This window comes from Eleutherodactylus coqui, chromosome 3 (assembly GCF_035609145.1).
Source record: "Eleutherodactylus coqui strain aEleCoq1 chromosome 3, aEleCoq1.hap1, whole genome shotgun sequence".
NCBI classification, from domain to species: Eukaryota; Metazoa; Chordata; class Amphibia; order Anura; family Eleutherodactylidae; genus Eleutherodactylus; species Eleutherodactylus coqui.
The window spans coordinates 27,768,170-27,791,196 of record NC_089839.1 but is presented as its reverse complement, the minus strand read 5'-3'; the positions used below and the strand labels follow the sequence as shown (position 1 = coordinate 27,791,196).

The following is a 23,027-nucleotide window of genomic DNA, read 5'->3' as shown; positions in this document are numbered from 1 at the left end:
ATAATCTGCACTCTGAGGGCCTCTACTGCCCATTCTTGCTACTACTTTACTATAACAGTCAACCAGATACATTTAGATATATGCCTTATGATTATTTCACGGGTCCCTACTTTGCTGTCTCTTGTGACTACGCTATAGCCTAAATATCGTTTCCCTTGTACACTCAGGTTTACCTGATGAACAAGTTCAGTTGTGCCAAGCAAAATGCATCCAACCATTTGGACCATATCTTACTGTATGTGTCCTGCTATACGTTTAACCCTTTCCAATCCAATTTCTATCCTGGTTTTCCTAGGGGTCTTACTCTTTTTCTGCCGTTATACAACGGCGCTATCTGCTGGCTAAAAGCAGTACTGCATGAGGTGACACGTTGAATAGGCTCAGACAGCAGAGAGGCCAGCAATATACAGTAAGAGAACCCCGACGGATGTCATCCAACATTGGAGCTGTACAGTCTTAAATCATTATGTCTTTGGACATCAGACAGTGGATTGGAAAGGGTTAAAGTATATGCCCTTTTCCCATGGTAAGAGTTGATTGGCTTTTATCCGTGAATTCCCTCACTGTAGGGGAGAACTCATCTAGCCAATGCTGCACTATCAATTTTCTTGCGATATACAAGAGTCTCACTACCACTAGTTGTTCATGCTCCTCCACTGGCAGGGTTATTCCTTACACCTATATTATGCAAAAAGGCTGGAGTGCGATATATTCTGTGTATCAAATCGATTTGTGACAGTCTATATGATTCGCTTAGGGGGAACTTACGGGTCATCTGTAAGATTTCTTTCCAATGTGAGTCCTTTATGGGACCAATATCAGCCTCCTGTTTATTCTTAATTGAGGATTGATTCTGTATCTTTAACCCCTTAATGACACGGCCTATTTTGGCATTGAGGACCAAGCGATTTTTGGTATATTTCCATCTCCATTTTTCAAAAGCCATAACTTTTTAATTTTTTTATGATCATAGGGAGAGAAAACGCATCAATTCTGCCATTTTTTTTTTTAAAGTGTAATTATGCAGCATAAATGATACAACACATTCTTTTTTTTGCGGGCCGGTACGGTTACAACGATACCAAAAGTCTTATCTTTTTTTAGGTTTTTCCACTTTTCCACAATAAAAACCCTTTTTTTGGAAATTATTATTTTTTTCTAAACTCACTGCATTCAAAGTGCTATAACTTTTTTATTTTTCCATAGACGGAGCTCTCTGAGGGCTTATTTTTTGCGAGACTAGCTGTAGTTTTTTTATCGTTACCATTTTGGGGTACATACGTTTTTTTTTGATCACTTCTATTGCGTTTTTTGGGAGGCTCAGTTTTTTATCATTTTTTTTTTTTACGGTTTTTGACGTGCAGGATAAAAAGCATGTTCGATGTATTGTACGCGTCGTTATGTACGCGTTGATACCATATATGTGGGGTTTTAAATTTTTTAACATTTTGTTTATGCTAATATGAGAAAAAGCATAAAAAAAAGCATTTAACTTTTTTTTTTTTACATTTTTATTTTTTGTACTTTATTTTTTTCTTTTTTTACACCACTTGTGTCCCTCTGAGGGACTTTTACTGCAGGACTGCAGATCGCTGTGATAATGCGTGGCAGGACTTCTCTCCTGCCATGCTTTATCGCTTACTATAGCGATCTAAGCTATGGCAATACAGGACGCCGGTATCTGGCGTCCTGTTGCCATAGCAACCAGCCGGGCTCTCGCGATGTTAACGCAGGAGCCTGGCTGGAGTCACAGAGGGAGCGCGCTTCCTCTGTGAACTCTTTCCCTGCCGCGATCTACTTAGATCGCGGCAGGGAAGGGGTTAACAGTGGGGGAGGGCGCATCTCCGATCCCCCCCGCTGTTGCAGCAGGACGCCGGCTACTAGTGACAGCCGGCTCCCACTGCGGCATAGCGCGAGATCTGCTATGATCTCGCGCTATCCCCATGACGTAAGGGTACGTCATTTTGCGGGAAGTACCCGCCTCCCATGACATACCCTTACGCAATGGGGCGGGAAGGGGTTAAACGTCCTTGTATATAATTCTAGAACTTCGATATCTTCCCTGCTGTAGTGAATGCCGTACCTATAATGTCAGCCAATATAACATTTGTAGCCTTCATTTCCCTAGAGCTCACCTCCGCCTGGTATGTGTGTCTCACTTGCAAGTACCTTTAAAACTGTGTGTGTGGTAAATTATAATCACTTTGTAGTTGATCAAATCTCTTTATCTTTTTTCTGACAGTGAGATACGTGTAACATCTCTATTCTTCCAATATTCAATATCTTTCAACTTGTTTAGTTCCATCAACCATGGGGTGTCCCAAATAGAGGTATATTGCATACAACCTTCAATCCCTGCAATACGTCTAGTTTCCACCAAGTCTTGTGCATGAGGGACAGTGTGGGAAACTGTTGGGCATTACACTTAGGGCTCATGTCCACGGGCAAAATATGATTTAAGATCCGCAGCGGATCTCCCGCATGCGGATCCGCACCCCATAGGGATGCATTGACCACCCGCGGGTAGATAAATACCCGCGGATCGTCAATAAAAGGGATTTTAAAAAAAATGGAGCATGGAAAAATCCGGACCATGCTCCATTTTCGTGCGGGTCTCCCGCGGGGACGGCTCCCGCGGGCTTCTATTGAAGCCTATGGAAGCCGTCCGGATCCGCGGGAGACCTAAAATAGGAATTTAAAGTATTTACCATCCGTAGCGGACCGGGAAGGTCTCCTCTTCCTCACGGCCGCATCTTCCTTGCTTCGGCTCGGCGGATGTGCCCGGCGCATGCGCGCGGCACGTCGACGACGTGCCGGCGACGTGCCGCCGGCGTCAGGAATTCATCCGCCGGCCGAAAAAGAAGATCCGGCCGTGAGGAACAGCTGATCTTCTCCGCCCGCGCCGGATAGGTAAATGCTTTTAAATTCTTATTTTCGGCGCTCATGTCCGCGGGGCAGGAGGGACCCGCTGCAGATTCTACATGGAGAATCTGCAGCGGATCTGATTTTCCCCGTGGACATGAGGCCTAAAACCTCTGTATCTCCAATGCCTCAAACAAATGCATTTAGTCAAAGTAGCCCTTTATTAAATGAAAGCTAGCATCCTTTGTCTCTTCTGTCTCCCACCCTCTAAAATGTTGCATCTGGAAGACTAAGAAGTACCCTATTGGGTTAGGCAGAGCCAATCCATCCTCTGCTTTAGAGTTGCAAAGTGTTTCTAATTTAATATGTACACTCATTTCCGCTACATAAGATCTCTAAATTAGCTATTCACTTTATAGAAGTATCGTTGGACAATCCACTGCAGTGAATTATACAGCAAGTATAAGGCCGCCTGCACACGAGCGGGTCGGATCCGGCAGTGAGAATTCTCGCTGCAGGACCCGACCCGAGAGCCTGCAGGGACGAGCGCGTACTCTCCCGCGCCTGGCGGCCCTAGCTCTTTCATGTGCCGGCTGCGGCGCAGCCGGCGCATGCGCAGACCGGAGCCGGCGGCCGGGTGAGTGCGTGCCCCGCACAAAAATAGGACATGTCGCGGTTTGTTTGCCGCGCGAGATTTCGCGTGGCCAAACTGCGGCCGTCTGCATAGGAGTGCGTATTGTAATGCACTCCTATGCAAACTTTCAGTGGCGGAAATCCCGCGGGAAATCCCGCCGTGGGATTTCCGCCCGTGTGCAGGCAGCCTAATAGCTGTGGCATCCAAATCATCTTGATGAAATTTACTCTCCTTATTACCAATGGAGGCAGTTTTCAATATTTCTATAGGATTAGGATCAGGACTTTGACTTGTCCATTTCAAAACTTTAACTTTTCCTTAACCATTCTTTTGTAGAATGACTTGGGTCGTCGTTTCGCTGCAGAACCCTTGTTGTCTTGAGATGTCCTAACATTTTCTCTTACAATTTGCTGGTATAATTCACAATTCATCGTTCTATCAATGATGGCAAGCTGTTCTGGTCTAGATATAGTAAAATAGACCCAACCCATGAGGTTTTTCTGCTGTAATGCAGTGTTTTTCCTTTCTCCAAACATAATGCTTCTCACTTTAGCCAAAAAATTCTATTTTGGTCGCATTCATCCACAAAACATTCTTCCAATAGCCTTCTGGCTTGTCCAGGCAAACTTTATCAAGCTGTAGTTGGGCAGTTATGTTCTTTTTGGAGAGCAGTGGCTTTCTCCTTGCAATCCTATCATGTTATTCAGTGGTTTCCTCCTGATGGTGGACTCATGAATATTAACATTAGCTAATGTGAGAAAAGCCTATGCAGCAACTGCTTAGAGCTTACCTTGGCTTCCTTTGTGACCTCGCAGACTATTATACACCTTGCTCTTGGCATGATCTTTGTTGGTTGATCACTCTGGGGGAGGATAATAATGTAAACAATCTGTCCAACTGTGGTGTGGTGGAGTCCAAACTCTCTAGAGATGGTTTTATAACCTTTTTCAGAGTCAACAACTTTATTTCTGAGATTTCTCAGAAATCTCCTTTTTTCATGCCAAGATATACTTCCACAAAGATATGCTGTGAAGATCAGACTTTAAAACAGGGGCAGCGCTACAAAGATCCACAATAGGAATTCGAATTCTATGAAGGTGACTTACCTGGTGTGTATAGCTTATCCTCCATAGGGATGGTTGTCACACCTTGATCCAAGATGGCGTTTGATCAATATAAATCTTTTGGTTGGAATCCCTCATCCTACTTTGGACATTCAACGATGGAGACTGTCTATGGAACTTTGTGGCTGGTCTCCCCTCCGGATGAGTATACACAAGTAAAATGTTCCAGCACTCTAGAGGTTATGTAGAGAAAATATATCCAAAAAAAGCGGCACACAAAGAAAGGCAATGACCCTTACATTATGGGAAGAGGAGAGGGGAGGTTCCAAGATCAAGATCCCCCTTTTCCCCCCAGATCCCTGATGTGCTTTTAACCCATTTAGGACCAAGCACCGTAAATTTACAACACTTGCTTCTGGGCTTTAATCCCAGCTGATTGTAAAATTGTTCATTGCTGATTGTTAGTCACAGCTGAGAACCCTTAAGGAGAAGGCGGGAGGAATTTGTAACCCTTTCTGCCTTTTCCTTTCTTTAGTACACAGCACTCAATGAACGCTATGTACTAACAAGCAAAAGTGGAAGTGTTTCTTTCACTATAAGAGCCAGCGGTCACGTGACTGCTGGGATTCTCTGAGACAGCAGAGCTGCAAGATCCTATAAGACCCTGATCAGCTCTGCCAGTGACTAATGTCACTACAGTTGATATTTTTCCCTTTAACTGGACCTCCAATGGATGCTCCAGCTACAATGTAAAAGTGTATAATAAAAAAAACCTCAAAACATGTGAATGTCCCCAAGAGGTCCTACATGACGTCATAAGGGACATTGATAGTAAAAAAAAAAAATAATTACATAAATCAATAAAACTAAATTACAAAATAAAATAAAATTGTACATAAAAAAGAAAAAAAAACAAAAGCTGATGCCAACCAAAACCGTTGCTGTATATGCCCTGTAATTCAAAACCATACATATCAAAATGTCCAAAACAAAACAAGGAACCCGTTCCCATACTTTATTCTAGCATAAATATACAAATTTAAAAATAACTATAAATGTTAAAAAAATAATTTTTTTAGCTTTTTACTGCCAATACAACTAAAAAACAAAAAAAAGGCAGTGAAAAAAATATATAAAAATATATATGTCATGGAAAAACAGCAAAAATAATTTTGGTAGCTGAAGGAAAAAAAATAGGGCAGTTAACCCCTTGAGTGGCGGGTTTCCTACCACCCTGTCGTGCCCACCAGGGCAGGTTTTTTAAAATGGTCTAATCATTGAATTTCAACTAATTTTGCAGTTGCGTCTCAAGAGCCATAACTTTTTCATTTTTCCATTGACACAGCCATATGAGGGCTTGTTTTTTGCGGGACAAGTTGTGATTTTTTAAACAGGGGGGGGGGGGAGGAAAAAAAAATGGGGAAAAAAGAAAAAAAGGGGCAAATCATTAAGGGGTTAAATAATGTATTAACTTCCTTCTCTGGGTCATTACGACGCATGGATACCATGTATGATTGTATTTTTGATTTTTTACAAAGTAAAGGGAGACAAGTGTTTTTATTTTTTTTTATAATTTTTTAACATTTTTTTTTTAATTTTTTTAATTTTTTGTCCCTTTAGGGGACTTCCACAGGGACCCATCAGGACCCCTGATCACATTCCGGGGGTACGATGGTGACAGCCCTTTACATGCTGCGGTGACAGCCCTTTACATGCTGCAGTGACAGCCCTTTACTTGCTGCAGTCACATAGACTGCAGCATGTAAAGGGTTAACAGCAGAGATCGGAGGTTTTCTCTGATCTCTGCTGTAAGAGCTAGTACCTAGCTGTCCTCTGACAGCTAACAACCAGCTCTCCCTGCCATAGAGACCATCGGCTTGCTTCTGACAAGCCGATGGTCTCTATGGCAACCTGTAAACAAAGCAGGAGATTGCCGGCATATCGGCAATATCTTCTGCTGGTTTTTCAAAGCCCTTGCTTTGTTCTCTGTGGGTCTGTGCAGGCAGAGCACACTGTCACAGCTTTCTTTCCAATGTGAGTCCTTTATGGGACCAATATCAGCCTCCTGTTTATTCTTAATTGAGGATTGATTCTGTATCTTTAACCCCTTAATGACATGGCCTATTGGCGTTGAGGACCAAGCGATTTTTGGTATATTTCCATCTCCATTTTTCAAAAGCCATAACTTTTTAATATTTTTATGATCATAGGGAAAGAAAATGCATCAATTCTGCCATAGATTTAAAAAAAAATTTTTTTTTAAAGTGTAAATTATGCAGCATAAATGATACAACACATTTTTTTTTGCGGGCCGGTACGGTTACAACGATACCAAAAGTCTTATCTTTTTTTAGGTTTTTCCACTTTTCCACAATAAAAACCCTTTTTTTGGAAATTATTATTTTTTTCTAAGCTCACTGCATTCAAAGTGCTATAACTTTTTTATTTTTCCATAGACGGAGCTCTGTGAGGGCTTATTTTTTGCAAGACTAGCTGTAGTTTTTTATTGTTACCATTTTGGGGTACATACGTTTTTTTTGATCACTTCTATTGCGTTTTTTGGGAGGCTCAGTTTATTATCATTTTTTTTTTTACGGTTTTTGCCGTGCAGGATAAAAAGCATGTTCAGTGTATTGTACGCGTCGTTATGTACACGTTGATACCATATATGTGGGGTTTTTAATTTAACATTTTGTTTATGCTAATATGAGAAAAAGCATAAAAAAAAGCGTTTTTTACCTTTTTTTTTTACATTTTTATTTTTTTGTACTTTATTTTTTTCTTTTTTTTTACACCACTTGTGTCCCTCTGAGGGACTTTTACTGCAGGACTGCAGATCGCTGCGATAATGCGTGGCAGGACTTCTCTCCTGCCATGCTTTATCGCTTACTATAGCGATCTAAGCTATGGCAATACAGGACGCCGGTATCTGGCGTCCTGTTGCCATAGCAACCAGCCGCGCTCTCGCGATGTTAACGCAAGAGCCTGGCTGGAGTCACAGAGGGAGCGCGCTTCCTCTGTGAACCCTTTCCCTGTCGCGATCTACTTAGATCGCGGCAGGGAAGAGGTTAACAGTGGGGGGCGCATCTCCGATCCCCCCCCGCTGTTGCAGCAGGACGCCGGCTATTAGTGACAGCCGGCTCCCACTGCGGGATAGCGCGAGATCTGCTATGATCTCGCGCTATCCCCATGACGTAAGGGTACGTCATTTTGCGGGAAGTACCCGCCTCCCATGACATACCCTTACGTCATGGGGCGGGAAGGGGTTAAATGTCCTTGTATATAATTCTAGAACTTCGATATCTTCCCTGCTGTAGTGAATGCCGTACCTATAATGTCAGCCAATATAACATTTGTAGCCTTCATTTCCCTAGAGCTCACCTCCGCCTGGTATGTGCGTCCCACCTGCAAGTACCTTTAAAACTGTGTGTGGTAAATTATAATCACTTTGTAGTTGATCAAATCTCTTTATCATTTTTCTGACAGTGAGATACGTGTAACATCTCTATTCTTCCAATATTCAATATCTTTCAACTTGTTTACTTCCATCAACCATGGGGTGTCCCAAATAGAGGTATATTGCATACAACCTTCAATCCCTGCAATACGTCTAGTTTCCACCAAGTCTTGTGCACGAGGGACAGTGTGGGAAACTGTTGGGCATTACACTTAAACCTCTGGATCTCCAATGCCTCAAACAAATGCATTTAGTCAAAGTAGCCCTTTATTAAATGAAAGCTAGCATCCTTTGTCTCTTCTGTCTCCCACCCTCTAAAATGTTGCATCTGGAAGACTAAGAAGTACCCTATTGGGTTAGGCAGAGCCAATCCATCCTCTGCTTTAGAGTTGCAAAGTGTTTCTAATTTAATATGTACACTCATTTCCGCTACATAAGATCTCTAAATTAGCTATTCACTTTATAGAAGTATCGTTGGACAATCCACAGCAGTGAATTATACAGCAAGTATAATAGCTGTGGCATCCAAATCATCTTGATCGAATTTACTCTCCTTATTACCAATGGAGGCAGTTTTCAATATTTCTATAGGATTAAGATCAGGACTTTGACTTGTCCATTCCAAAACTTTAAAGGGGTTTTCCTGAGAAAGCAAGTGGGTCTATACACTTCTGTATGGCCATATTAATGCACTTTGTAATATACATCGTGCATTAATTATGAGCCATACAGAAGTTATTCACTTACCTGCTCCGTTACTGGCGTCCCCGTCGCCATGGTGCCGTCTAATTTCAGCGTCTAATCTCCCGATTAGACGCGCTTGCGCAGAAGGGTCTTCTCCCTTCTCTTGGGTCTTGGCACGAGCAGCGTTCTGGCTCCGCCCCCTTCTACGTGTCATCGCGTAGCTCCGCCCCGTCACGTGTGCCGATTCCAGCCAATCAGGAGGCTGGAATCGGCAATGGACCGCACAGAGCCCACGGTGCACCATGGGAGAAGACCCGCGGTGCATCGTGGGTGAAGATCCCGGCAGCCATCTTGGTAAGGTAAGTAAGAAGTCGCCGCAGAGCGGGGATTCGGGTAAGTACTAAACTTTTTTTTTTTTTAACCCATCCTTTGTGTTTGTCTCTTTCTCCAAACATAATGCTTCTCACTTTAGCCAAAAAATTCTATTTTGGTTGCATTCATCCACAAAACATTCTTCCAATAGCCTTATGGCTTGTCCAGGCAAACTTTACCAAGCTGTAGTTGGGCAGTTATGTTCTTTTTGGAGAGCAGTGGCTTTCTCCTTGCAATCCTATCATGTTATTCAGTGGTTTCCTCCTGATGGTGGACTCATGAATATTAACATTAGCTAATGTGAGAAAAGCCTATGCAGCAACTGCTTAGAGCTTACCTTGGCTTCCTTTGTGACCTCGCAGACTATTATACACCTTGCTCTTGGCATGATCTTTGTTGGTTGATCACTCTGGGGGAGGATAATAATGTAAACAATCTGTCCAACTGTGGTGTGGTGGAGTCCAAACTCTCTAGAGATGGTTTTATAACCTTTTTCAGAGTCAACAACTTTATTTCTGAGATTTCTCAGAAATCTCCTTTTTTCATGCCAAGATATACTTCCACAAAGATATGCTGTGAAGATCAGACTTTAAAACAGGGGCAGCACTACAAAGATCCACAATAGGAATTCGAATTCTATGAAGGTGACTTACCTGGTGTGTATAGCTTATCCTCCATAGGGATGGTTGTCACACCTTGATCCAAGATGGCGTTTGATCAATATAAATCTTTTGGTTGAAATCCCTCATCCTACTTTGGACATTCAACGATGGAGACTGTCTATGGAACTTTGTGGCTGGTCTCCCCTCCGGATGAGTATACACAAGTAAAATGTTCCAGCACTCTAGAGGTTATGTAGAGGAAATATATCCAAAAAAAGCGGCACAAAGAAAGGCAATGACCCTTACATTATGGGAAGAGGAGAGGGGAGGTTCCAAGATCAAGATCCCCCTTTTCCCCCCAGATCCCTGATGTGCTTTTAACCCATTTAGGACCAAGCACCGTAAATTTACAACACTTGCTTCTGGGCTTTAATCCCAGCTGATTGTAAAATTGTTCATTGCTGATTGTTAGTCACAGCTGAGAACCCTCAAGGAGAAGGCGGGAGGAATTTGTAACCCTTTCTGCCTTTTCCTTTCTTTAGTACACAGCACTCAATGAACGCTATGTACTAACAAGCAAAAGTGGAAGTGTTTCTTTCACTATAAGAGCCAGCGGTCACGTGACTGCTGGGATTCTCTGAGACAGCAGAGCTACAAGATCCTATAAGACCCTGATCAGCTCTGCCAGTGACTAATGTCACTACAGTTGATATTTTTCCCTTTAACTGGACCTCCAATGGATGCTCCAGCTACAATGTAAAAGTGTATAATAAAAAAAACCTCAAAACATGTGAATGTCCCCAAGAGGTCCTACATGACGTCATAAGGGACATTGATAGTAAAAAAAAAAAATAATTACATAAATCAATAAAACAAAATTACAAAATAAAATAAAATTGTACATAAAAAAGAAAAAAAAACAAAAGCTGATGCCAACCAAAACCGTTGCTGTATATGCCCTGTAATTCAAAACCATACATATCAAAATGTCCAAAACAAAACAAGGAACCCGTTCCCATACTTTATTCTAGCATAAATATACAAATTTAAAAATAACTATAAATGTTAAAAAAATAATTTTTTTAGCTTTTTACTGCCAATACAACTAAAAAACAAAAAAAAGGCAGTGAAAAAAATATATAAAAATATATATGTCATGGAAAAACAGCAAAAATAATTTTGGTAGCTGAAGGAAAAAAAATAGGGCAGTTAACCCCTTGAGTGGCGGGTTTCCTACCACCCTGTCGTGCCCACCAGGGCAGGTTTTTTAAAATGGTCTAATCATTGAATTTCAACTAATTTTGCAGTTGCGTCTCAAGAGCCATAACTTTTTCATTTTTCCATTGACACAGCCATATGAGGGCTTGTTTTTTGCGGGACAAGTTGTGATTTTTTAAACAGGGGGGGGGGGAGGAAAAAAAAATGGGGAAAAAAGAAAAAAAGGGGCAAATCATTAAGGGGTTAAATAATGTATTAACTTCCTTCTCTGGGTCATTACGACGCATGGATACCATGTATGATTGTATTTTTGATTTTTTACAAAGTAAAGGGAGACAAGTGTTTTTATTTTTTTTTATAATTTTTTAACATTTTTTTTTTAATTTTTTTAATTTTTTGTCCCTTTAGGGGACTTCCACAGGGACCCATCAGGACCCCTGATCACATTCCGGGGGTCCGATGGTGACAGCCCTTTACATGCTGCGGTGACAGCCCTTTACATGCTGCAGTGACAGCCCTTTACTTGCTGCAGTCACATAGACTGCAGCATGTAAAGGGTTAACAGCAGAGATCGGAGGTTTTCTCTGATCTCTGCTGTAAGAGCTAGTACCTAGCTGTCCTCTGACAGCTAACAACCAGCTCTCCCTGCCATAGAGACCATCGGCTTGCTTCTGACAAGCCGATGGTCTCTATGGCAACCTGTAAACAAAGCAGGAGATTGCCGGCATATCGGCAATATCTTCTGCTGGTTTTTCAAAGCCCTTGCTTTGTTCTCTGTGGGTCTGTGCAGGCAGAGCACACTGTCACAGCTTGTGGCATTGTGCTCTGCAGCTCCCATAGTGATACATAGCCCGGAAATCTTCCGGGCTATGTTGCTATGAGCAGTGGAGCTCGTCTCGGAAATTTTCCGGGCGTGCCACTCAAGGGGTTAAACCACCACATGGCTAAAATGTGTCTGATCCTTAAGGTGTTAAATCAGTCACTGGAAGGACTAAGTCCACGATCCTAAACTCTGAATTAAACACCGTTTTATTGCTAGTATATACACAGAAATAAAAGTTGGGCAACGCGTTTCGAAGGACGCTCCTTTTTCAAGCATAGAGAAAAAGAGAACACTTTGTTTATAAAGTACAATGTCTACTGATTAGTGGATGTAGGGGGAGTGGTTAGGATCTCCTGCTACAACGCTCGATTGGGTGTGCAATTGCCCGTCCGTTTGGGAGTGGGTAAATGCTGATAATAATGACACTCAATTACATCGTCGTAATGCATGAAAATTTCGTTTCACTAACTGGAAGTTGGAAGGAGCAGGCAAATTCTCATGCTTAAGCGGACATTATGGTGTATGATTTTCAACGTCTGCCTGTGCTGGCGCCAAAAAGATTGACACCTATCTGTGTCATACGTTCATGCGCTCCAGGGACTGGAAATGGTTGGCAGATTAATAATGTTCTTTATATAAAGCATGCCACCCACTCACACCTGTTTGTCATCCTATGACTAAAAACACCTGACTGTATTTTTAAATTAACGGCTAATCCTGAAACGTGATATTGGATCATCTTCCTCAATAAATAAATAATCAAGTCTAATATTGAACTTATTTGATTTGGTTCTCTTTATCTACTTTACGGACTATCCTTTGGATAGGTCATCAATAGTTGATCAGCTGGGGTTCGTCGCTCGGGAACCCGACTGATCTGCTTAGCAGGCGCATGCTGTTTCCGTGCCGACCTCCGTGTAGTGGCCAGTGCTCAGACCTCTGCCGATCAACTACTGGTGACCTATCCTCAAAAATCACATGGCAAAAATCGTAATCTCCTGTGTGGAACTAGCCTTAGCCAAATTTATCACATTTGGTGTCTTACAATTTATGAATTCTCCATTATGATATACTTTATCTGTTAATGCACTAGAGAATGTTTGACTTTTCTTAATATATTGGCTAGCCAAGCAGTTAGAACAGGAGTATGTACCAACAAGCTTCTGTTTACCCAACCACGTTATGATTCATCTTTGGTGCAAGATGGCTTTTAACTAGAGATGAGCGAACGTACTCGTTTCGAGTACTTACGCACCCGAGTACCGCCATTTTCGAGTACTTCAGTACTCGGGTGAAAAGATTCGGGGGGCGGGGAGAGGCGTGGCGGTGCGGGGGGTAGCAGCGGGGAACAGGGGGGAGCCCTCTCTCTCTCCCTCTCCCCCCCACTCCCCACTGCTACCCCCCGTGCCGCCACGGCGCCCCCAGAATTTTTTCGCCCGAGTACGGAAGTACTCGGAAATCGCGGTATTCGGGCGAAAAAGGGGCGTGGCCGAGCACGTTCGCTCATCTCTACTTTTAACCAATCTATTTACCCCAACGGTACATTATCAACGGTTTCTCAGAAAGAGATTCCTTAATGTCCATATCCTCTTTTAATACCTCCCAATATCGTTCCAGGATAGATCAAATTTTCTATGCCCCAGTGTCAAAGTACCTTTCAATCTGATCTTGTATCCAGATGATTCACGCAATCGGGGTACAAGTAGATCTTCCCTTTTCAGATGCACATACAAGGGCCTTATTGATCGTATCCTGTGAGTAATCACGTTGTATAAATCTATTTCTCAATTTACCAGCCTTGGAAATAAAATCCATCTCATCGGAACAATTTCTCTTAACCCAGAGAAACTGACCCTTCAGAATTCCCCTTTTCAAACGGTGAGGGAGATGGCTATACCAGGATAATAAACCATTGGTTTACGAAAGATAGTAGAGGATAGATAGCCATCTCCAGTTTTTTTAATGGTCAGATCACGGCAGGAGATTTATATATCCTGTATTTTAAAAGTCACCTTCAAACCCAGATCATTGTTGTGAAGGTGATCTACAAATGAACTGAAAGATGCCATGGTATCAGTGCATAAAATCAATACATTCTCAATATATCTGAGCCAAAAGGAGGATATTAGTCCAAACTCTAAAGGTCTCAGAGAAAATACATTTTTCCTCCCACCAGCCGAAGTAGAGTTTAGCATATGAGGGAGGGGGGGGGGGGCACGAGGGCTCCCCATCGCAGCCCCCCCCCCAAGCTGGTTCAAGAAGCAACTGTCAAAAAGAAAGAAATTGTGTGTCAGAATGAATTCTAACAAATCAATCAAAAACGGATTATGTGGATAAAATTGTATCCCTCTGTCCAATGAAATGTTTAACTGCCCTTAGTCCACCCTCATGTGCGATTGAACTATAAAGTGCTTCTATATCGAGGCTGGCCAGTTTGACACTTGGGTCAACCGAAATCCTCTGCAAATGCCAAAGGATATCGATAGTGTTCCTCGTGTATGAGGGGAGGGACGTCCTAAAAGGCGATAGAATACGGTCAATATAGATGCTGACATTCTGGCTATTATTAATGCCTAAGACAATACGGTGTCCCTTTAAAGGATTTGTTCCTTTGTGAATTTTTGGTAAACTATAGAAAGCTGAAATTTGGGGATGTAGGGGGTAACATAAATGAGAGTATTCATTCTGACTAAAACAGTCCTCCTCTTTGGCTCTGAGAAGATTTTTGAGTGTTATGAGCAAGTCAGTGGGGTCCCCATCCAAAGTCCAATATGTATGGGAATCATCATACAGGATATTCCTACACATTTCTACGTACATACCACGGTTCATAACCACAGCATTTCCACCTTTGTCTGAAGGTTTTATAACTATTTCAGAATAGTTTTTCAAGGATCTTAAAGTTACAAGTTCAGCTGATGAGAGATTAGAGGGTTTACTCAAACTCAGGTAATTTCTGAGGACCATCCTTTCAAAGATATCAATATATGGATATTGGCCTGGTGGAGGAGTCTTCACTTGTGGGTTCCAGGTCTGTGACCGGACCATCTCCTACTTGTCTTTGTCCCTCCTCAAAAAGATCTTCCAATAGTTGTAAATTGATGTTCATTGATGTTCAAGCTAAATTTCCCAGCTCTCTTTTTATCACACTAAATAAAATGTTTCCTCCACTTAAGTTAATGTATAAATAGGGAAATATCTTCAACCCAGGAGAATGTCAAAACGTGTAGTAGGTACAAAGGATGGACCTCTTAAGAAGACTAATATGCCTTAGTCAGGACCCTATATGATAATGACCTGGAGGTCTCCTTCCTTACTCGTAGTTACCATTTCCTCTTTTATGATATGGTCCTTGTCTAACTTAGATGTCATTAATCATTCGGCAACCCTTTTCTCTGATAGAGTAACAATAGAACCCTCAAGGGTTGTGCGATCTCGTAGTAGAGAGTACGTACAGTCATGTGATCAATCACGAAAGTTCATGAGATGAACCCTCTTTTTATTTCTAACCATTTTGATTATCATATTACCAATTCCCTTACCTGTCGTAACGTCACCTCTTTCCCCTTGTTTACCCATTTTCCACCTATTGTGTATGACAGATTTTCGTGCATAATGAAACTAAAATATAGTAAGAACTGAAACAAAAATAACTTTGACAAATAAATTCACACTATCGCATTTCCATTTTTCCCATTTGGGGATAAGTGAATGCGCTGGCGGTTAGCAGAGATAGTGGATGGCTTTGGTGCAACTCCTCCTGCTGACTCGCCTCGTGAGCATGTACATTGGAAGATTTAGGGCTTTCTGCTGGGTTCTTTGGCTGCTCCCCTACACTCCGATTTCCGCATGCGATCACTGACGGTAGCCATCTTCTTCCATCGCGCCGAGTGACCCAATGGCCACAGCTATCTTGCTTTCTGGCAAAGTGCACCAATTGAGCACACTTTAAATATCACCTACCCCCACCCCCTTCCTTATATTTCTTTATAAATTACTGATACTAGAAAACACATGCACCTCCGCTTCACCACTTTGTACTTAAAAAAAGGATTTTCACCTCCGAAACGTGTTGTAGGTTTATCATTTTCTATTGATTATGTATTCAGAATAAAAGCTTTGACAATGATGCATTGTCCAAAATTCCACTGGAGATTACTTCCATAAAGTGAACTTGGATATCTGAGGAGACGCAATGGCCAGTGGTCTCCTCTGAAGTAACTTATTTTATTTAAATACAACTACCACCACCACCACCACCACCACTGGAATCATTTTACACTTGTTTATTCCATGAGAATAGTTTCTGTCTGACTTATACCACAGTTGTACCGGTCATCCTTGGAAAGTAGGTTTTATAAAAGAGGCTCCACACTAGACACATTTTCTACCATTTGATTAAAATATCTTCTCTGCAGTGTGACTTCTTAGATGAACTGTAAGATTTGATGTGTCTATAACATTTCCCACATTCTGAACATGAAAATGGCTTCTCCCCTGTGTGACTTCTTAGATGTACTGTAAGATTTTATTTGCAACTAAAGCATTTTCCACATTCAGGATATGAAAATGGCTTTTCCATTGTGTGATGTTTTAGATGTTCCATAAGACCTGTGTTCCCAATAAAACAATTCCCACATTCAGGACATGAAAATGGCTTCTTCCCTGTGTGAGTTATCTTATGTCTAACAAGAGCAGATTTCCAGCTAAAGTTTTTCCCACATTCTGAACATGAAAAGGACTTTTTTCTTGTGTGAGTTTTTAGATGTTCTTTAAGTCTTGCTTTACGATTAAAACATTTCCCACATTCAGGACATGAAAATGGCTTCTCCATTGTGTGATGTTTTAGATGTTCCATAAGACCTGTGTTCCAACTAAAACACTTCCCACATTCAAGACATGAAAATGAATTTGCTCCTGTGTGAGTTCTCTGATGTCTAACAAGAGCCGATTTCCAGCTAAAATGTTTCCCACATTCTGAACATGAAAAGGTCTCCTCTCCTGTGTGAGTTTTTAGATGTTCCACAAGACTTGTTTTCCGAGTAAAACATTTCCCACATTCAGGACATGAAAATGGCTTCTCTCCTGTGTGTGATCGGAGATGCTGAACAAATTGTGATTCATGGGTAAAACATTTTGCGCATTCTGAGCACGAAAATGGCTTCTTTCCTGTGTAAATTCTTACATGTTCATCAACACTTGATTTCCGGGTAAAACATTTTCCACATACCAAACACGAGTATGGCTTCTCTCCTGTATGGGTTACTTGATGTATAAGAAGACTCGATTTCTTGCTAAAGCATTTACCACATTCTGAACATGAAAATGGCTTCTCCCCTGTGTGAGTTCTCTGATGCATAATAACAGTAGAATTCTTGCTAAAGCATTTACCACATTCTGAACATGAAAACGGCTTCTCCCCTGTGTGAGTTCTCTGATGTATAACAAACACTTGATTTCTTGCTAAAGCATTTACAACATTCTGGACATGCAAATGGCTTCTCCCCTGTGTGAGTTCTTAAATGTTCCTTAAGAATTGTTTTCTGTTTAAAACATTTTCCACATTCCGGACATGAAGAGGTCTTCTCTACTGTGTGAGTTCTCTGATGCATCATAAAATGTGATTTCTGGGTAAACAGTCTTCCACATTCTGAACATGAAAACGTCTTCTTTCTTGTGTGAATTCTAGAGATGAGCGAACACGTTCGGCCCGCCCCTTTTTCGCCCGAACACCGAACTTTGCGAACACTTCAGTGTTCGGGCGAAAAAGTTCGGGGGCCGCCGTGGCAGCGCGGGGGGGTGCGGCGGGGAGTGGGAGAGAGAGAGGGCTCCCCCCTGTTCCCCGCTACTGCCGCCCGCGCCGCCGCGCATCTCCCCGCCCCCCGGCGGCACCCGGACCTTTACGCGCGAACACTGCAGTGTTCGGCAAAGCCGGTGTCCGGGTGCGGATGTGTCCGTAACGGACATGTTCGCTCATCTCTAGTGAATTCTCTTTTGTTTAATAACAGCTGCTTTCTGTTTTAAACATTTCCCACATTCTGTACATGAGCACAGCTCCTCTCCTGTGTGAGTTCTCTGATGTTTATCAAGACCTGATTTTCTGCTAAAACATTTCTCACATTGTGAACAAGAAAATGGCTTCTTGCCTGTGTGACGTCTAAGATATTTCACAAGAAAAGCTTTCTCAGGTCTATGACCAGTTCTTTGTTTGCTAGTCAGCGACTGATAGATTGAAGATTTCTTGTGACTAGCAGTATAAGTGGATAGAGCTTTGTTGTGAAGGACTAAGGATACATGAGGAATTATGGAAATAGCTTGTGTTTTGTTATCTTCTACTTCATCATATGTAGATACGAGATGTTCATAGGAGCCTCTCATCCAGTCTTCATCTGGAAGAAAAAACAATTATTTTTATTTACCCAATCAAGCTTTATTGAGACAACAGCAAGCAATGCAATATAAAGTAAAATGGGCATGCAAGACAACAAGATAATGGACAATGATAAAAAGTAAATCACATGTACTTCTATGCATGCGCAAATGATGAAAGACCAAAAAAAAAAAAAAAAGAAAAAACTTCATAATGTTTGTGAGTTTTTTTGTCTGCAGAGGTCACAGAATATACACGGACGTGTCAAAAGAAAAGTCAAAGATGATATAGGATGTTTACAGGATGAAAATGGTGAATTTGTTAAAAATAATGTTGAGAAGGCCGAACTTTTAAATTCCTATTTTGTATGTGTTTTCTCTCAGAAAGTGGATATAACATCAACTGATCTTCCCTGTGCTACTGGGGAAAGAAAAGAATGCAGGCCATCTATAAACAGAGAGATGATGAGGGAACACTTAAGGCCCATTTACACGGGACAAGTGTCGGGCAAACGATGCTCAACACTCGTCCCCGAGTATACTCGCTCCTGTGCTGTTACACAGGAGCGGGTATCGCTGGATCACTCACAGCGCGGCCAGCAGGGAGGCGGGGTGGCTGGAGAAGAGTTCTGAACAGCTGCTGTTTACACTGAATGATGTATTGTTCAGTTTTTAAGCACGTTTAAACTGAACAACTGGACGGTTCTCGTCCAGTCATTCAGTTTCTGCTTGCTTTTACACAGGATGATTATCGTTCGAAACCCCGTGAGAGAGAGCAGATTCAAAAACATCTAGAAAAGCTTGAAGGGTAGGCGGCGACTAACAGAATGGTATTTAACAAGGAGAAATGCAAAGGCCTATATCTGGGCAAGAGAAATGAAAAAAAGCACATACAGAATAGGAGGAATTGGGCTAAGCAGCAGCATATGCGAAAGAGTTGGGTATGCTAATATATCACAGACTGAACATGAGTCAACAATGTGATGCAGCAGCAAAAACGTCAAACACAATTCTGGGATGTATTAGAGAAGCATAGAGTTTAGGTCACGTGAGGTCATTATCCCCCTCTACTCTTCCTTAGTTAGACCTCATCTGGAATACTGTGTCCAGTTGTGGGCAGCCCAATTTAAAAAAAGACATAGACAAACTGGAGCTACCAAGATGAGCGAGTGGTCTGCAAATCATGGCCTATGAGGAATGGTTAAAGGATCTGGGAATGATTAGCTTACAAAAAAGAAGGCTGAGAGGAGACTTAATAGCGGTCTACAAATATCTAAAGAGCTGTCACTGTGCGGAGGGATCAGTCCTATTCTCATCTGCACAAGGAAAGACTAGAAGCAATGGGATGAAACTGAAAGGGATGAGACACAGATTAGATATAAGACAGTGAGGGGAATCAATGAGTGGAACAGGTTGCCTTGGGAGGTGGGGATTTCTCCTTCAATGGAAGTCTTCAAACAAAGGCAGGAAAAATATCTTTCTGGGATGATTTAGTAATCCTGCACTGAGCAGGGGGTTGGACCCGATGACCCTGGAGGTCCCTTCCAACTCTACCATTCTATTACTCAATGTTGAGGGGAAAAAAATATGGAACTTTTGATGTCTTGGAGCAATTTTTGTTAATGCATGGGTAGCAAACTCATAGTCAGAGACAGGGTTCCTGAAGGTTGTGAGTTTAATCCCTGGATGCTTCAGGTACCAGGCTCAAGGTTGACTCAGCCTTCCATCCTTCCGATGTTGGTAAAATGAGTACCCAGCTTGGTGGGGGGTTATAAATAAAATGACCTGAAAGCACTGGGGAATAAGTTGGAGCTATACAAATAACAATATTTATTTATTTTATTTATTAGGTGTCCATCAAAAAAATGTGTTTCAGGGTTTGAGATTTCCCTTTAACAACTACACAGGAGCTCGACCCCCAAAACATGTTGAACACACTCAACTCATCAGCTTTTTCCCTTCTTGTTTAGTTAGTTACAATCTGGATTCGACTTATACTACCTTCCCAATGAATTGGCATTATGAGGCCAGTGCAAGTGTCCCCTAGAGACATGACATGTACCCCATAGAGTCCACATACCACAAGTGGACAATGTCGCTCCATGGTATCATGTAACCTTCACTCTGAATGGGCATCTACGTTCCAACCTTTTCTATAATTCTATTAGTGTTTGTCTATATTATATCATATTGTACCGACGCCAAGGAACATGATGGGATATTACAGCGCTAAAAGAATTAGAAGCAATAAAAATGAACGGAAGGAAGATGTTTTTTTGAACTTCCTATCAGTTATTCTATTAACAGAAGAGTCTACTGTCAAACAAGATTTATGAAAGGCTCTTACCGTTCACCGATTTTGGTTTATCGACTCCGCTTGTTTCACTAGAATTTTCCTGTAACAATCCCAAATGAAAGACATGGGAAAAAAAAGAAAAAGACCCCTAGTTTATTTTCTTTCTAGGCAAAGGTCCAAAACCTTGGAACTAATCTGTCCTAAAAGAAGAAAGATCTGCTGAAGTGACAACCAGATCGAGATTCAGCCAAGTATTTTACATATCACTTTGCTGCATTAAATGTTCGGAGTCTATCTTGTAGCGGACGCTCTGCTCATTAACACCTTCTGAGGGTATTTAGTAATGTCACTGCCTTTACAGTAAAGAAGCCTTCTAGCACCACTGGAGATTGAACCTCCTTTCCTTCAGTAACAGAGTGATCTTGGTTCAGAGAGGTCGGTGCAGATTCGCCCCCTCTGACTTGGGAGTACTGTACAGAATCAAACTTCAAAGTATGTTGGACCTTTTTGGTCCAAGTGAAAGCTTTTTTCCAATTTTTTTAAAATCAGAGAACCCCTTTAACACAAACTTGTATGAAATGATCAACAATTTGCAGCAGCTACCGACCACAGCCAACAAAGATGAAATAAAGCACACAGTATACCACACTGCTACCAGAGAAGATTAGCAGAAAGCTCCATTACATCAGTCTGTAGAGGATTTACAGAAATCTCAGCTTCATCTACCTGATGATCCAGTGGGACATGTTCCTCTTCCTCTGGACAATCCTGGGAATATAGAGGACTGGGACATCTCTCTGGGGGATTTCTCTGACTGGATCCATCTATAGGAAATAACCAGAGACTGAATACATTATATATCTGATGATCAGATGATGGCGAGACTAGCCGACCCTCAAAACTGTCTACTACAATCAGTGAAGTCTCCGCCTACCCGGTGATGTGAAAGGCTGCTGATCCTCCATCATGACATCCTTGTACAGATCCTTGTGTCCTTCTAAATACTCCCACTCCTCCATGGAGAAATAGACAGTGACATCCTGACACCTTATAGGAACCTGACACACACAATATACCGTCATCCTCCAGATTCCTCCCTTGGCAGTATTATATAATGTCCCCCATTCCCAGCAGCGCTCACCTCTCCCGTCAGCAGCTCAGTGATCCTGTGGGTAAGTTCTAGGATCTTCTGCTCATGTATCAGTGAATGAGGTGAAGGCTCGGTGATGGGGCTCTGGGTCCGGCTCCATCCTCCTGACACACAGGGGGTCACACACTCACCAGACGACTTCTTCACAACTGTGTAATCCTGTGGATGGTGAGACACTGATCACTACATGTAGGCTAAGAATCCTTCACCTTTCCTGTCATTCCCCTGTTTATTACTAGCGAGAAGAGTGACATCATGTGAAGCTCTCACCTCCCCAGTTATCCAGTAGATGATCTCCAGGGTGAGGTCTAATATCCGGGCAGCCATGTGGTCTCTGTCCTTCTCCATCCTTGGTGGGTCATTGATGGAAAGGACCATCGTCTTTATCTGTGAGAGTCCTGTACCTAAGGAACCTGAGGGAGGCAAGAACATCTTCTATGAAGGGTCTCACTACTAGGGGATACATCCCAGAGTTGTCCTGAGCAGGTGAGCTTGATAAAACCTCAGTGCGCGTAAATGAATACTTAAGAGCAGGAACTACCACAGTGCCGTCTTCTGATAGGGACTGATGTAAGGTGGTAATAAATGGCACATAGTGGAAAGTCCTGCAGAACAGATCGGTATTGGAAACTGTGGCTCCTGCTGATGTCTTGGAGGATCAGGGCATTACTTTAGGGTAAGGGGAGAGTTATAGTGTCCTGGAAGCTGAGAACTGGCTGCTGTATGTGGTGCCCTGCAGTGTATCCTCTGTGGCCCTGTACTTACTATATAACAGGATAATAGGGGGTAACATAGTATTTAAGGCTGCAAAATGAAAACTGTCCATCAAATTAACCTACTTACCTCCAGTGTTGATCCAGAGGAAGGCAAACAAAAAAAGCAAAACGATGAGGTAGAAGCTAATTCCTTCCCAACTCCAATCAGGCAATTTGAATAATCCCCGAATAACTGACTCTTCTGAAGTCATCAGTGAACATGTAATATTGTAATGATCAAGAAAGGCATCCAGGCCCCTCTTATACTCTTTATCGAATTTGCCATCACCACGTCCTCAGGCACAGAGTTCCACAGTCTCACTGCTCGTACAATAAAGAACCCCCTTCTATGTTGCTGTAGAAACTTTCTTTCCTCTAGCTATAGAAAGCACGCCCTTTTTACAGTCCTGGGTACAATAGATGATGGAAGAGATCTCTGTATTGCGTCCTGATATATTTATAAATAGTTATTAGAGTGCCCCCTTGTTACAGTCCTGGGTATAATAGATGATGGAAGAGATCTCTGTATTGCCTCCTGATATATTTATACATAGTTATTAGAGCTTCTCCTTGTTACAGTCCTGGGTATAATACATAATGGGAGAGATCTCTGTATTGCCCCCTTATATATTTATACATAGTTATTAGAGCACCCCCTTGTTACAGTCCTGAGTATAATAGATGATGGGAGCGATCTCTGTATTGCCCCCTTATATATTTATACATAGTTATTAGAGCGCC

General features: G+C 42.0%; 2 protein-coding genes across 2 annotated transcripts; both read right to left on the bottom strand.

Annotated features, from left to right (window-relative positions):
• Positions 1 to 14,162: 14,162 nt before the first annotated feature.
• On the bottom strand, positions 14,163 to 17,328 carry LOC136620107 (oocyte zinc finger protein XlCOF7.1-like). The gene is made up of 5 exons (XM_066594831.1): positions 17,209 to 17,328; positions 16,328 to 17,150; positions 16,108 to 16,234; positions 15,259 to 15,337; positions 14,163 to 14,231 (listed from the first exon to the last, which is right to left on the bottom strand). Exons 1-5 carry the CDS (start codon positions 17,326 to 17,328, stop codon positions 14,163 to 14,165), a joined length of 1,218 nt encoding a protein of 405 aa, XP_066450928.1.
• Positions 17,329 to 17,618: 290 nt separating this feature from the next.
• Positions 17,619 to 21,909, bottom strand: LOC136620106 (gastrula zinc finger protein XlCGF66.1-like). Its single transcript, XM_066594830.1, has 6 exons — positions 21,802 to 21,909; positions 21,523 to 21,690; positions 21,316 to 21,439; positions 21,108 to 21,205; positions 20,433 to 20,481; positions 17,619 to 18,105 (listed from the first exon to the last, which is right to left on the bottom strand). Exons 1-6 carry the CDS (start codon positions 21,907 to 21,909, stop codon positions 17,696 to 17,698), a joined length of 957 nt encoding a protein of 318 aa, XP_066450927.1. The 3' UTR covers positions 17,619 to 17,695.
• Positions 21,910 to 23,027: the final 1,118 nt, after the last annotated feature.